The sequence below is a fragment of the Alligator mississippiensis genome, chromosome 1 (assembly GCF_030867095.1).
Source record: "Alligator mississippiensis isolate rAllMis1 chromosome 1, rAllMis1, whole genome shotgun sequence".
NCBI lineage: Eukaryota > Metazoa > Chordata > Crocodylia > Alligatoridae > Alligator > Alligator mississippiensis.
The window spans coordinates 51,174,543-51,191,313 of NC_081824.1; the positions used below are offsets into that span (position 1 = coordinate 51,174,543).

General features: G+C 43.7%; 1 protein-coding gene and 1 long non-coding RNA gene across 18 annotated transcripts in view; one reads left to right on the forward strand and one right to left on the reverse strand.

The window, feature by feature from the left end:
• DST (dystonin) overlaps positions 1 to 16,771 on the reverse strand; it is a 494,468-nt gene that overhangs the window by 418,196 nt on the left and 59,501 nt on the right. For 10 of the 15 annotated variants that reach the window (XM_019496873.2, XM_019496902.2, XM_059730546.1 and 7 more), the window contains exon 4: positions 11,790 to 11,997. In XM_019496873.2, coding sequence (XP_019352418.1) covers positions 11,790 to 11,997 — 208 coding nt within the window. Of the gene's footprint in view, positions 1 to 11,212; positions 11,324 to 11,789; positions 11,998 to 16,771 lie in introns of those variants that run through there. The other 5 variants (XM_059730530.1, XM_019496923.1, XM_059730557.1 and 2 more) reach the window with 2 other exon arrangements.
• Positions 12,300 to 16,771, forward strand: part of LOC132251384 (uncharacterized) — a 57,721-nt gene continuing 53,249 nt past the window's right edge. For all 3 annotated transcript variants that reach the window (XR_009463362.1, XR_009463364.1, XR_009463363.1), the window contains exon 1: positions 12,300 to 12,386. This is a non-coding gene — a long non-coding RNA (uncharacterized LOC132251384). The remainder of the gene's footprint in view (positions 12,387 to 16,771) is intronic.

A 16,771-nucleotide genomic window follows, 5' to 3' on the forward strand; every position in this document is an offset into this window, starting at 1 on the left:
CCCAAATAAAAAATTACTTTCTTTAAAGTCTTACAGGCATTACAGGGTAACCAAAGCTGAATAAACGTTTCAGTGTGATAATCTAAATGTTAAGGCATATAAACAGGGCATTGTTTTTGGCATACTAATGTAATCTTTACAAAGGAAAGGAACTCTTGATGTGTAAAGCATCAATTAAATTGTTGAACATGTGGTTGTAAACCCACTTTAAATCAATATGCCAGACCACAGGACTGCTTTACAATGTTATGTCAGGCAGCTGGACTACTTTGCAACTTCAGTAGTTTATAACTTTACAGACTTTATAGGCTATGAAATGCATGCATATGGTAAAAGCAAAAAATACATAAAGATTTAAATGAACGCGAAGAAAAAAAACCCTAAACTGGATTTCTTAGCAACAAAAAATTAGAGGTTAAAAATATATTGAAAATTGATATACAGCAAAATGTACAACAATATCTAGATTTGGCGCTACACTGAAAGTCATGGGAATTGTGCAGCTAATCAATTTGGAAGACCTCAAGCATAGGGGTTTTATTTACTCCCAAATTTGAATAACTAGAAACAGAACAGTGAGAAAATATAATTAAGAACATAATATAATTTAATCAATAAACCTATTCAGTTTTTACTCCCTTCCAGTAAGATTAGCCATGTCAGTTCCTCCTTTCAACACAAAGCCAAATTCCATTCAAAACCATCATAACAGCCTAAAATCAGGGAAACTGCATCTAGGTAAAAGTTTCTTCACAGTTAACTATTCTGTTGGTAATTCAAGTTGTTTTCTTTGGAATTTTAAGGCAAATTCTGGTATCCCTGATATGCCTCTTTCTCCTTCCAAAAATCTACTATCTCTTCTGGGAAACCTCTTGACATACTCCAAACAAAGTTGCACATGAAAAAAAACCCCTCCAATTAACAAAATGTGGCATCATAAGATGGTTTTAAGCATCTGTTTCTAACCAGAACTTTGACTAACCACCTGAAGAGATTTTTCAAAGGCATAAATGGCAGAGAGATACTTAACTCCTACTGAAAAAAAATCAAGGGGACCTAGACTCCTACACACTGTTAGCATTTTCTAAAATACCTGCCCCTATTGCTAGACTTGTGTTAGGAAAAATAGCTGATGATTATAAATGACTATTTCACAGTGGCTTTTAAGATAAAGGCTTTTGGCCAGCAGTTCCCAAACTTTTTCTGGTTGTGACCTTACAAAGGATAACTTTACGTGCCCCCATACATTAGTAGCTGTTCCCAGGTCCACAAATAACATGAGACGGGGAATTCCTGAACTTTGGCTACTCCTTAGTGACTGTCTCTCCACTTATAATTACCCCATGATAAAAGCCATCCTGAGCCACTTGTCCCTGAGTGAAAGAGGACTCAAGTTGTCCCAGGTTGGCTTTCACTTTCCTCAGGATAATTGTAGGCACAGGGAAAGTTAAAACAGAACAAGTGAGGGAGGTTAAGTCTCCATCTGTTAATTACAGGCCCATGGGGTAACTGCATACTCAGGAAAATTAGAGGCCCCCACAGGGCTTACAATCCCTTTCATAATTGCCCTGATCCGAAATCATAACCCCTAATTTGGGAATTGCTGCTTTAGACACTCCCTCATGCCCAGCACATAAGAACATTGCCTATCTTGAAATTAAAAGTCTTATATAAACACTAGAACATTTAGTACATTGAGTACTGATTTATAAGTCAGTCATGCAACCTTAACTCCTACTGAAATCAACAGGAGTTTTCCCTGTACATGAACTGTAAGAGCAGGAGTCCCATTTGACTCACTACAGTTCATCAGGTAGAATTTTATGGGATGAATCGTTATTTTAAAATGCCCATCCAAAATATCAGAGACGCTTGTTAAAGAGATGAGCACGAGGCACATTCAGACTGTAACTGGATCAGGCAGAGCAAACGTCTGCAATTAGGAACATTTTCATTGCACTGCCTTTTCTGTTCTACTGTATGTTACTATGCAATTTCTTGAAGGGACAGTTCATACATGTTTTCAGGCTGCTACCCTTTTTTCAACTGCAACATACACACTTCTGCCTACTCCTAAAATACAGGAGCTCTACTAATTTTAGACAAGTGGTATAAAGTGTCATAGCTGGCAGACAACTGACTACCTGAATCTCAAGTCAAATAATAGGGTTTTTCCAACACAACTAGAATATTAAACCCTAGGGTAGCTGACTGCTTACTCAAATGTTTATAGTACAATAGCAGACAGAGTACATATAGTTTCACATATAAATTAAGGTTGTCCAACTGGCAACCCCATGAGGGATTAATGTGAGGCTCCTATGTAGCCACCACTCCTCCTAACACACTGACTCCTACTGCAGACAGGGCTTCTGGGCTCCCCATCCCTCCTTCAACACCTATGCACAATGCAATGGTGGGGTGATGGGGGGAGGGAACGGAGAGCGCCCATGAGGTACACAATCCAGTGGGGGTCTGCCCCATGATGAGAGCAGCTGGGGGAAAAGGGTTGGGGAGAAGGAACATGTGGTTCAAGGCTCGTGGCTCACACTAGTGCAGCCCACACAGCATGCAGCCAGGCCACTTACAAGTTGAACAGTCCTGACATAAATTATGAACTGAACTTGTTAAATGTGTCAGAAACAGCATATCAACTTTAATAGGCTCATATGAGCGCAATCAAGAGCAGATTTCAGTCTCTGGTACTGAAAATCTATCAAATGCCTAATCCTGCTCATTTTACAGTTTTATTACTCAGTCAGAAGCATTTAACCATTAATATATTAATTTATATTTGTTTTCCTTTAAAAGTACTTATTTACAATTACAAGAAAACTGTATTAGTACTTAATATCACTAACATCATAAAAACAGATGTGATGCTTATTGGAAAACTGACTTCCACACAAACTCTAAACTTTAACAGTAACACTAGTTAGAAACATTTGATTTAGTGAGATCCCAATGTCCTGAGAACAAGCAACTTGAATCAGTTTGCCAGAATGAGGACTGAGTAATAACTTAAGACCTTGCAAACTGATCTGCAAGGGTGGATTTCTGAACTCAGCAGGTCTCTGAACAGGCACAGAAGCCTGCCTACACAGATCAACTTGCAGGATCTGGCTATTAATAAGGCCTTCAAAATTTGACTGTAGAGTCTTTGTGAGCATTGTTTCACCTGTTTCAAAGACTGGTTAACTACAAGCATTCAGTACATGAATATTTTCACCCACTACAGAAAAATCAAGGCTTTGTTAACTGAGGAGCCTCTAATGATGCTTTTCAAGAAACATTTCAGGCATGCAACAATAAGGCTTCATTCATATCTGACATTTACAAAAAACTTTATTTAGGTCTCAATTCAGCAAAGCACTTAAACATAATTTTAAGCATGATCCCATTTCTGTTCAGCAAAGAACTGTGTGCAATCTTGAACATATGCTCTTAAATCCCATTAAAAGGAATGAAGCTTGGGTAAATACTTAAGCATGTGCTTTAATCAGTGTAGATGGAAATAAAATAATTTGGATTACAAAACAAATAAATATTATTACTGTGGAATTGGTAAACTAATTCACAGGAAATAATAATAACCATCTCAAACTGTCAACCAAATTTTGATCTTAGCCCAAACCAAACATTTGAAGATAAATAATGATTGTATGTTAATTTATTTTCCCTTTACCACATGCCACTACAACTTCTGATTTTAGCTGTAATTGGAAGACATAATGAAATGCTATAATGTTGTTTTTTAATGTTATTCCCAACTTGGATAAAAATCAGGAAATACCAGAAAACCCATGAGGCAGATCCTTGTAGGATCTCCAGCATAATTCACATACCAAAAATATTTGAAAAGGGAAGAAATTCTGCTAGTCTCACTCAGAATCACTGGTTGCCAAAATATTCACCTATTTGATGATTATCATTTACCAAAATTTCAAACAGGTATAACGAGACTTTTAAAGTCACAAGGGCAGATTGTTAGCATTTATACCATCTTACCCAGACTGACTTCAGAAACAATCTGTAGACCAAATCTTGAGGTCCTGCCAACATGGCATCCCACTGAATTACCCTGCATCCAGGTTCTCCTAATTTGATCCCAGAATCAAGGTCAATGATGTGTCCTGGCAGCTCATGGTGAACCATGAGTCAAGTTCAGTTAGCGTGTGACAGTTTTATCCCCAACGTAATGATTTTTACCTTGAACATTTCATCAAGTCATTATATCTTCATCTTAGCAGCCTGGAAGACCAGGCACTGAATATAGATTGAAGTTTACCTCACAGGTAACAAATGTGAATCCACTATGAGGCTGATACCCCTGGGGAGACAGCGAAATATTTTACCAACTCCAACCTCTATTTGGTTCCAACTAACTAAAGATATTGCATTTAATTCAGTGGAACTATGTATGTGAATTAGAGGAGAAGGATTTGAATGTTGTGGATGAAATGATCCGGATGAAATACATATACAAATTTCTCAACTTGTGAAAGTTCATCTGCAAGTATCAGTCTCAAAGTAACATGCAACAATGGTAACTGTTAAAAAGTTATGCTTAAAAAAGCATAACTATCGTGACACAGACCAAAAGGACTATAATTGTAGGACTGCCTCAAACATGGAGCATGAAATTTCATGCATTCTTGGGCACACTATATTTAGACAGAGAAGGCTAAGCTCTCATGTACCATTATAGAGAACAAGACTTCCTGAAGTGCCACCAGTGCCTGAAGCCTCTGCTTTCAGAGAAGTAATTAGACAGTATATACCAGGGGTGGCCAGAGTTACTCACCCTGGGAGCCACATCCAATCCTCTACAGAAGTTCAAGAGCCAGAGAGCGGGGCAGGGGGCTGGGGAAGAGGGGTGGGGGCTGAGCAACCCAAGGTAAGTAGTGTGGCTGCAGCCCCCGCGCTGGCAGCCTGACACCCAAGCTGGCTTCAGACAGTTTTCAGTGAGCTGCACATACCGTGCCAGCAAGCCATAAGTGGCTCCTGAGCCACAGTTTGGCCACCTCTGGTATACACCCAAGTGATCTAGGCCCTTAAGAGCAGAAGAACGAAAAAAATCTTCAAGGTTCTCGCCAGTCTGACCTGGAGAGGAATTCCTTCTCAACTCCACAGCAGAGTTAAGTTTGCGCCTACTTAATGAGCAAGACAAACCAGCTATAGGAGTCTCTGCATAACCACAGAACATTGAATAAGGTGTCAGGAATCTACATGTGGCCACTTTCTGATGTTTCAGAGAAAAACAATACAAACAAATAACCCCATCCACATCTGACCAATTACGCAGCAAGGAAAAAAAATATTCTTCCTGCTCCTTGCAAGTGATTGGTTGAAGTTCTAAAGAACGGGAGTTGATTATAATCATTGTCTTAATGAAGAGATGCAAGTGTTAGGAGCATGTAGAGGGGAATGTAGGTAATCCTGTTTTCCTCCTAGCTCATGATGGAAGTGGATTCTTCTCATGTCTCTACACCACATTTGACCATTTTGTTACACATGCTTGTGCTCATTTCATAGTTTCATAGTTGGTAGGGTCGAAAGGGACCTGAGCAGATCATCAAGTCCGACCCCCTGCCATGGCAGGAAAAAGTATTGGGGTCAAAGGACCCCAGCAAAGTGTTCATCTAACCTCCTCTTAAAGACCCCCAGGGTAGGAGCCAGCACCACTTCTCTTGGAAGTTGGTTCCAGATCCTAGCCACCCTGACAGTGAAGTGGTGCCTCCTGATGTCTAGTCTGAATCTACCCTCTGCCAGCTTGTGACCGTTATTTCTTGTCACTCCTGGGAGTGCTCGGGGGAACAGGGACTCCCTCAATGCCTGCTGGTCCCCTCTGACTAGTTTGTAACAGGCCACTAGATCCCCCCTCAGCCTTCTCTTGTGGAGGCTGAACAGGTTCAGGTCCCGTAGCCTCTCCTCGTAGGGCCTGCCCTGCTGACACCTGATCATGCGAGTGGCCCTAATCTGGACCCTCTCAATGCTGTCCACATCCCTCCTGAAGTGCAGCGCCCAGAACTGGATGCAGTACTCCAACTGCGGCCTGACCAGTGCCACACAGAGGGGGAGGATCACCTCCTTGGACCTGCTCAAGATGTATCCGTGGATGCATGACAAGGTGTGGTTGGCCTTCCTGACCCCGTCTCCATGCTGCCGGCCCACATTCATTTTGGCATCAATAATGACTCCAAGATCCTTTTCTGCCTGTGCATTGACAACACAGGAGTTCCCCAGCCTGTAGGTATGCTGCTGGTTCTTCCTCCCCAGTTGCAGTACCTTACACTTGTCAGTGTTGAAACCCATCCTGTTCTCACCTGCCCACCCCTGTAACCTGTCTAGGTCCGATTGCAGCCTACTCCTCCCTTCCAGCTTGCCCACATCCCCCCACATCTTAGTGTCGTCTGCGAATTTGAACAGGGTGCTATTTACCCCCTCATCCAAGCCACTGATGAAGATGTTGAACAATTTGTTGCACTTGGCAAGGTCTTTCATTGTACATGTGCCTTCAAGCAGCAGGCAGTGGATGGAGATATGGATTCACAGATTCAAAAGCGTGACAGCCTTTTACTGGGAATAAAAGGGACAATCTGTAGAGAACGGTATCCCTGGACTTTGAGGAATATGTCTAGTTACCCAGAAATCCTACATTAAACTAGATGCCTTCTGACTAAATATTTGAAAGTTGCTCTTGTAGTCTCTTCCCTGGCTGAGATGTTATTTCCAGAAGTCAGCCAGCAGGCACTGACTGTGCCAGCCACTGGCAACTATTTTCCTTAATATTAATCATGATATCATGTCCACTGGATCCCATAAACAACTTCTTCTGACCCATCATCATCAATGAAAGTTACAGTGAATAAGACATTAGTAAATACAAATTAAATTAAATACAATCCTGAGCCAGGCAATGAAAATCTGCCAGATGGCTTGATAAGTCTTTTCCATTTCTAAGTTTCTGTGAGCATAAGCATAGACCTGTTCCCACAAAACATATGAAAATGGCCAGAACACTTGATAAAAGGAAAAAGAAAGGCAAAGCTAAAAAAAATATTATTTAATAAGATCTGCTATTCTCTGCCCCATCCCGAGTCTTCACCCCTATACAGACCCTAAAGTTTAAAATGGAAATAATGCCCATTTGCCATACAACCATTCATAAAGGATTTAAAAGAAGCAGTCATTCAAGTAATCAATTCATAAGAACTTACTGACCTGATACTTCCACTTTCAGAAGGTGTCAGGCCCCAAGCTTGCAAGTTTCTGCATGGGAAGCCATGACTGCATTAATTTTCTGTCAAATATACAACTTATACACTCAAACCCATAGCATTCTAAGGCACTGACAGTCATGGGGGGGGGGGGGGGGAGAACACACTTTACCAAAAGCAGCAGCATGTTAGTTCAACCCAGCTCCGCAGCATCTATATAGTTTGGGCACTTCAGCAGGGTTTTGGGGGGTTTAACCTAAAGCTGATTGAATCAGCTATTAGATAAAAGCACCAAAAAAGTCCCAGTAAAGTACCTACTCTCTATGGACACAGGGACAGCCAGGTGCAACTAACATGCTGCCTATTTTGGGCACACGCTGGACTCAGTGTGGGAGCGCACCAAGTTTAAACTAAAGCGCCATTTTTGGGGGGGGGGAAAAGGGGGCGTCCATGTCTGCAAGTAGCCCTGGAGTCTGCATGGCCCAGAAAGCTGTGTGTATTTTGTGTACTTAAATAACATGCAGCTTTGTGAGAATGTTCTAGTGAAATTCAAATGTATTTTAAAATATTTAAGAATCCTCCCTTTGTTTCAGGGCAGACAGAAAGAGTAACTGTTTTGATGCTACCATCTCAATAGTGACGCTAAAAGAAGAAACTTTCCTTATACAATTATAAAAGCTACACAAAAAAACCCTAGTTTCTTATGAAAGCAGCATTTAGAATTAACAACTGAAAATATTCTAGCTAGGCAACAAATAACACTGGACAGATTACAAATGTAGGGCCTGATTCCTGGTTTCATTACTCCAATTTTGTAGTACCTACAACCCTGTTGAAATCAATGCACTTAACAACATAGACGGCATTCAAATTACTTTTTTGGCATGGAACAATCCATCCTATTAATAGGAAAATATAGTATCTGGTAAATCCAGGTGAATTGTATAAGAAAAAAAATGATGTTTTTTCTGTTAAAAAAAAAAAAAAGATAAAATTTTAAATTATCTTCAGCTCTCCTCCCCCACCCAAGTTCACTCCATGTGGAACTCCCACTGAAATCACCAATGGTGTATAGGCTAAAGCCGATAACTATTAACAATTCTGCTAACCAGTATTTGCAAAATGGAAGATGGAAAATGGTACAAATACATTGTAGATTTCACATCAAATAGGTTTTCTTCCCACTGCCAAAGGAATTGCCTTTGACCATTTCTAGATTAACTACTAACAAAGAAGCTGTTTTCTTCCGTGAATAAGTAGCTTTATTCAATATGATTGCTGCATCAGCTGTGGTAATGTGATTTTTTCATCCAGATGATTTAAAAATTCTCTTTGTGCATCAGTTTTTAAGGATCAAGTAAAAATGGTCAGCGACTGAACTGACTGTGAATCAGAACACAACACTATTTTTCCCCATAATAAACAGCTCCTCTGTGCCATCTCAAATTTAGCGAACAGTTGCCCAATTATTTACTGTCACAGCTAAAGACATGGTCAGCAGACAGCAATTGTAGACCTACAAAGCATCTGGGTTTCATCTGTTAAAGCAATTGAGTCCTTGTTTTTCAGGGCTTGCAGATCCATGTCCTCCTATGACTCAAGAAAAAAAATGAAGGCTAAAACTTCATGTTACTACATTTTAACAGTGCTTATTTTTAATTCCTCTTTTTTTCTAAATCAAATGGCCAGCATTTCTTAATGATGTGGCATCATGTGGTTCTAAGCCTTCCAACACAGGCAATGAATTTTCTACAGCTGACTCTGCTAGTTACAGTATTCAACAGCTGGGGGCACATAATTTGGCACCCTGATAATGCCCCAAATGAATGCAAAGGCATTCCAGAAGCAAGGATAAGCCTCTGAATTAAAATAAGTGATTAAGACCCTTCACCTTAAAAAGCACAAAAGATAATATATCTTGTATTAGATTAAGAAAACCAGCAAATGCAGTTGTTTTCAAAATTTAGTAAAAGGGCACTCCCTCTTCAAAGGATATATTGTAGCAATTCTTTTCTGATTAGATCAGCTCCCATAGCAAGTCATCAGGATAACAAGCACTGTAGTGAAGTCATGCTACTGGGACTCTGATGGGAAATCATAACCGGCTTGAAAACACATCGGAAAATAATGCATTTTCCAGGTTTCCAGTGGTTCACAGTTAACACAAGCCAAAACATTTCTCTTTTATCCCCAATGACTGAATGCAGTACACCTCAAGCAGGCAAGTGCATTATACTGATGAGCTAAGAATGTTTCCCAAAACTGAAAAAACTAACCAAACTGGCATTTTTAGAAACATTTTACAGATTTTTCTCCCTTTGAAAATTCAAATGTTTTCTACCCTGATCCCACAAGCAAAGCCAAAAACTTCAATATTCACCAAATATATTAAAAATAAGACTTTTACTGGACTACCCTCAGGAGCCAACACATTAGTCCAACCAGTTAAGGAAGCAACCTTAATTTAGACCCCTGATATGAGGAGAGTCAGATGCCCCCAGTTACTGTGCATATATTATACATTTTCTTGGGTTCGTAAAATAATGGTATACAACTAATTCTAGAGTGAAACCTGATAGACTTCTGAGTCTGAGAGTCAAGTAATGCTTCAGTCAAATTTAATTCAAATCTGTGCAGCTACATTTTAAATTACAGCAGTGAAAAAGAAATAAATTTTATAGCTCTCAGTGCTATTCATTTTAAAAACACGAGCACAGTCCTCTTACTTTAAAATGTTGCAACAGCTAGCCCAAAATGTGAACAAGGCACTTATAAACATTTGAAAAATGTTAAAATGAATGGACCTTACATGGTCCTAACATACTGGACCCAACGTGCTCTTGTAAGGGGCTTTAATAAAAACCATAATTGTTTCTCATTTAAGATATACTAATGCATTTGAGTACAGATATGGTACTTATATTTCATAAGCTGCACTGACACAATGGGCTATAGACACAAAGGACTCAGTCAATGTTGTGAATGATACATGAATTGCAAACAAAATAGATATAAAGTATCCTCAGGATTAATAACATTTTATTTAAATATGCCTTTCTTTAAATAAAAAAAAAGAAGAAGAAAAATTGCTGCAAACACCCACAACAAAATAAAATAACTTCTACATCGAGCTAGATAGGTTTTAACAATGCCACTCCCACTGAAGTCAGTCCGAGTTGCTTAGTTTAAGCCTTTTCAACTTTCTGGAAATGTATCACTAGGGAGAGCTTAAAACCACAAAAAACAAGGATTTCAGGCATGAAGCTAAAAGGGCTCTATGCCACCCTGCTGCCAGACACTGCAAGGATCCAATGAACAAACATGAAATATGCAAATAAAAGACTATTTTAGGCTTGAGTAGCTCTCTTTTTTGTGTCAATTAAAATGAGACTGAGTAATATGCTCTAGCTTGAAAGATGGGAGACTTGCAACAAATACCCTGAAAAAAAAAACAAAGTAATCAATCATGTGCCCTAACATGCCGCCTCCATGCTTCCAGGAAGGGGGGGGGGGGGGAAGCCATTTACATGTCTAGTAGGATGAGACCCAGCTTGTTTTACATACAAATCTTTCTTCAGGTCCAGAATGAAGAAAGCCTCACGATGGTCCATGAAGCAAAGTCATGCTTACATCATAGAGAGGCAAAAATACACTGGAGCCAAGGGCCCTATGCACACGTGGGGTCTTAAAAGAGCACCGGGGGGGGGGGGGGGTCTGGCTTTTTTTCCTGTTTTCACCAGGTCTCCAGAGGAAAGATAAAGCAGCGTTTCTCTCCGATTCATCAGTCAAGCCACTGCTAAAAGCAACGGAGCGATTGCCACCTTGGGCTAACGTCAGGCAGTACAGCGGAGCCCCAGGGCCGCCCTCCGCATCGCGCAGAAAGCAACAGCCTGGCCCCTCTGCCCAGCCCAGCCCAACCCAGCCAGGCACCTGCGCCCACCCTGCCCCCGTGCCCTGGCCGGCGCCTGCATGCGGCAGCTCCTGCGCGGTACCTTTGTATCGCTCCAGGACATCCTCGTAGGCCTGCAGGTACTCCTGCTCCTCGGCGTGGAAGTAAGCCCCGGGGGAGAGGTACCCGGCCATGACTGCAGGCTCCGCCACGCTGCGGGCGGGCGGGCGTGCGAGCGCCGGGAGCAAGGGAGCGAGGCAGCCGAGCGGGCGGGGCGCGGGGAGGAGCTGCCGGCTGCTGCGCCCGGCTGAGGGACCGCCCCGGCCCCGCGAGCATGTGCGCTGCCCCCTGCTCCCGCAGATCCCCCCCGGCCCGTGGGCCCGGGAGGCGACTGCAGCGGGGTCCCGCCCCTGTGGGACACATGTTCTCCGTGCCCCATGCGCTCCCGGCTCCGCTCCTCCGGGCAGCGGCCGCACAAAGCCCCGGGCAGCGGCAGGGCAAGGCTGGGGCTCTTCCCCCGGGCTGAGCAACGCGCCGCCGCCCCCAACCCTGCGGCTCCCCGCTCCTGCAGGCTGGGGGCGCCTCGGCTCGCGGGCACCCCCGGCGCAAGGCAGGGCCGAGCAGCGCCCGTGCCCGCGGCCCCTCCCCGCGGACACGCACGTCGGCCGGGCCGCACTCACCGGCGATCCTGAGCACGGCTCTCTCGGCGGGGTCCAGCACGGAGCCGCCCTGGATCTTGCGCTTGGAGCGCTCGTGCCGGGGCAGGTTCCAGGGCAGCGTGTCCCCCGGCGCCGGCGACGCGGAGCCGGATTTCTGGCTGAAATCATCCTCGTCGGAGAAGTCCGCAGAGGAAGACATGGAGCAGCGGTAGGAAGCGTTTCCCGAGCTCTACACGGGGGAGACAGAGGGGGAGAGATGCAGACACGCAGCCAGACGGAGCCCGCCCCGCACGCCCGGCCCGGCCCGGCCCGGCCCCCTCACCATGGCGGGGGCTCAGCGGGGACGCCCGGGGCAGGAGTGCGAAGAGAGGGCGGCCTGCGCTCCGGCCACCATCACCTCCGATTTGCCCAACAATAAAGCCAGCAGCAGCAACAAAAACCCTTCCCGGCTACCAATCCAGAGTGTTTGGCTCCCCCGCCAGGACGAGCTCGAGACTGACCCGCCCCGGGCTGCCGGTTAAATCATTCATGCCTGTCGCTCGGGAAAATAATCCACCCCCAACAAATCCAGGATGCCTGGCTTTGTTGTTGCGCGCAGGTTTCCGAAGCCGCACCCTGGTAAGTCTCCTTCCCTTGCCTCTTGCTCAGCTCTCTCCTCTGCCCCGGTCGGTGTAACCCGGACCCGCCGGCTCCCGGATCAAGTGCGCTGCGGGAGGGGGGAGGGACCTGGGCGGCTGCTCGCGACAGACCACAAAAGGCGGCTCTCGGCAGCGCTGGCGAGACACAGCGCCAGTAAACAAACGGTTGGTCTCGATTTACAGCCTCTTTGGTCCCCAACAGAGTAGGGAGCAGCCGCTCTTCTGGCCCAGGAAGGCAAATAAGGAATGATGCAGTGCAGGGACAGGAGCCGAGGCCATTTCTGCGTCCCCTGACCCTGGCAGGGCGGCTCTAGTGGGTGATCTGGTAAACAGACCGTCAGGATCCGACAAGCCTCTCGTGGGCTAAGATCCAGTGGGGGGGTGTCCAAATCCCAAGAGCTCCGGCTTGGGCCTGCAGGTAGGATGCCTGCCAATGGATTTTGGGAGCATCTGAAGTCCCAGGGTGAGAGCCTGGGTCTGAGGATGCTCCTGGGTTGTAGATATGTGATGTTTAGAAGGATTGAGTTCTGCTTGCACCAGCAATGGCTTTTGAATCGATTGAGTTCTGCTCAATCGATATGATTTGGAACTGACTTTGCTAATTTGACCTGGAACACAAAATATATTATTAAAAAAAATAAAAAATCCAACCTCCAGAGGTGTCAGGACCCTGTTCCTGCCTTATTTGTTGCTTTGCATTTTTTACCTGAGGATGGTTGTGGTTTCTCCTGTGCACCTGACTGGAACACAATGGTTCTACTGGCTGATTCAAGATGGGGATAGCAGCTAGCTAGCCCTCATGCTGTGTAATCCATTCCAACCCAGCAAATAGTGCCTTGACATGAATTTTACCAGTGGTATGTTATTCTCAACCTGGTTTATTCTATTTTTTATTTTGCACATTCCCTCTTCAACCAATTGTTATTTTAAATTTGTTTTGAAGGCTTTTACAAGGGCTTATGATGTGCCCTTATTTAACAAACAAAAACAGTCACTGTGGTACTGCATCACCAATACATGATTGGGGATATCGTTTTTTGACTGTTTTTCCATGGGCTTTCACTTACATACATGCACTCCATGAAAAGGGACATTATTTTTTACATTAGCATCTTGTTTAAAGCTCAATCCAAAGTTATAAATGATTAACTACTACTTTGCTATGCAGATTCCAGCATTAAATCATCAAGTGCACACTTTTTTTTTTTTAAAAGATCCCATAAATAAAGGAGGAACAAAAATTAGTGGCTGTTCCTCCTGCCCTCACTCAACTGTACTCCAGTCCTCCTTTCTCTCTCCACCTCAGTTAAAGGTGAAAATACTAAATGCAGACTAGTTAAAGAAAGGTTCTTTATTGAATTTGTGTGGTGGCATTTGCCATATAATGATTCATAGGCAGCATGGTTATGAGCATAGTGATGATCTAGTCACAGCTGTGGTTCTCTGGATAACTGGATTTAGTGAAGGGGAAAATGAAACCATCCCCATGAAACCCAAGCAGAGGTGCAAGTGCTCCAGTAGCCACCCCCACTTCTGTTTGGAGGGGGATGCTCTGCATAGTGACAAGTTAAATTTCTCTTAACCTGTCCTTCACATCAAATATCTACCTCAAAGAGAACTGTGCATCATGCATGAAGTCTGCACATCTGGTTTCCTACATGCTGGCTTGCCCTGGTTTTTCTGCTTATTCAGTGGCAAACAGTTGTGGAGATGGGGACAGTATTTACCCTTGGAAATTTCTCTAGCCATCTTTCCTATTTTTATTTGGAATACAGTATTTTTGTTTATTTTTACACAGTGCCTGGAGTATACAAGTATAGACTATAATAATGACTTTTATTAAAGATGTGTGGGGAAGAAGATTACTACTAAATCCAGAGGGTCCCTTTGGTTTCCTTATGGAGTTCTGACACCTTCCTTAAGGAAAGCTCCCTCAAAACCTTTATGGCCCCAAATTTTAATCAATACCTTTAATAATTCTCTCTTTACTCGGAGAATAAAAACAGCACTTAAAAGACTATAAATAGTAATCATCTTCACATAGCTGAAATGAAGTCATCCCTGGGGTAAAGCATGGCACTATAATGGTGTATGAAACATGTAAAAACACTTCCAGCTTTTCCAGACAAAGTTGAGCTAAGCATGGCAGCCAGAAGGTATCTGAGTGTCTTCTGATGAGCTATCACCCTTTTAAACGTTACTTTGTCCCTTTAGTTTGTTTAGTTCTTCAGAAAAAGCAATTGTTCCATGACCGATGGTTAACGTTATCATATTTTCAGAATAAAACTGGGAAAGTTGGGGGTAAGTTAGAAGTAGCAAAATACTCCCAACAATTGTATGCTCTAGCAGGGTTGCTCTCTAGGGGTGGCTGTGATGCCCCCTGATAGCTGCAGGGTACCCTCCCTTTGCTTCCACCTGCCACACCTTGATATTCTTAATAGATGTAAAAAGGGGGGCTGTCATGGGTCTTAGCATGATCCTTGATCTATCTTCCTGCCAATGGATTCCTCTCTCAGACCTGCTGATCCCAAGCAATCCTTCCCATTAGGTGGGTGAGCCTTTGTGGCCCTCACATGCACCAGGGCACCTGTTGCTTATGGGCTATTCAGTGTCTCTGGCCACCCCTACAGCTGTGCCTACACCTGACAGATTTTGCCAGTCTCCTTTCATGTTTCACTGAGCCTCTATGCCCTTGTCAGTCTCTGCCTCTCTCCAGCTATAGGCCTTTGGCCATCAGCTCTGCACCTCTTGCGCTGTATTGCTGCTCACGCTCTGCCCTCAGCAGACTCAAGCTTTGGCAGCCTCAGGCACAGTGGGACTTCTTATATCCCTGCTAGTCCCAACCCAGACTGCCAATTAAAACTCAAGCAAAAAAACCCCAAAAACCAAAAAAACCCAAAACAACAATATAGGCACTCTGGCTCTAACACAAACCATAAGCTTGCTTTGCTGCCTCCTAAACTCTTTCTTTCCAGGGGTCAGTCCTCTGTCAAGCCTCAGAACCTTATTCATGGTACTCAAGCTTGGCAGAGCCCCAGTCAGTCATCCAGCACCTGTCCATTCCAGAGCTAGATTGACCAACCTGGATCAGAATGTGGGTTTATATACCTCCCAGGCCCTACCCCTTTCCAGTCAGACGACTTCTTGGGTTGGCTGCAGGTGTTTCCCATTTTAGCTTATTAGCTTAACTCCAGGATAGTTTACTGCTGCTGGTAACTGATGTAATAGCAGCTTATCTCCCACGCAGGGCTCTAACCTACTGTACTGCTGCAGAGCAGCTAGCTCTGCAATAGGTACTCATAGCAGATAAATCCCCAGGAACCTGCTCTCTGGCAGCTCATAATGAGCAGCCTTCCCCTCCTGAGACTCTCCCTACTGCTCTTTCCATCTTAAAGTAACAGGAGCCCTAGGCTCCCTCTTATATATACTGTACCTTAGTAAAAAAATATTTCTCAGTATCACTGCTGTCCACTTCTGACTAAACAGTAATGTTCATCTTTCTCACTGTGCATTTTTTTCTGGTAATATAAGCCCAGATCCTCAAAAATACTATGTGCTTGATTCTTATTTAAATCTCTTCAATTTCTAATAATCTAGGTCAGATGTGGGCAAAATATGGCCTGCGGGCTGAATTCAGGCCACCAAGGGATTTTATCTGGCCCATAGCAGGTCCCTCGGCCCCACCCAACCCAGGTGCATGGGCTGTGGCGCATGCAGCCGGTCCCACTACCCACAGGTTTGCAGCAGGGCTGTAGCAGCACAGCAGCCAGACACTTCCCAGCAGCCCCAGTGGCAGCGGATCTTTCTGCCTGCTGCTGCTGCTGGACCTAGCCCTGCTGCCCTATACTTACTGAACTTTTCTCTTCACTTCAGCCAATTTTCGGTATACTTAAATACTCAATTCCACTGAACTATTTGATCCCAAAATGCAAATTTTCCTTGGCCTAGCAATAAGTCTTTATCAAACATTATGTAGTTATAACAACGTTTTGACTGATTAACACACATATGGTATCCTGAAAGATGTCCCTGTGATAACAGGACAGCATGTGAAAAATAAGGTATGAACTGATAAAATATGAACAACCCTTTTAGTTAAATATCTGTATAGAATCTTATTCTAGTCAAATGAAAAACAATAAGTATAGCATGTTTGCCCAGCACATTTGAGACAGATAAATGAAGTGCCTTCTGTTGGTAGACAAGGTTCTTTGGAAAATGTGATATCTTTTATTAGACCAACTCAGTGGTTGGAAAAATTGTTCTTTGCAAGCTTTCCGGCACAAACACCCTTCTGATTTCTGGTAAAATATTGACTAGGTATATCATTCATTAGCTTAGTTTTAGAGATATTAGGAGGAGCAG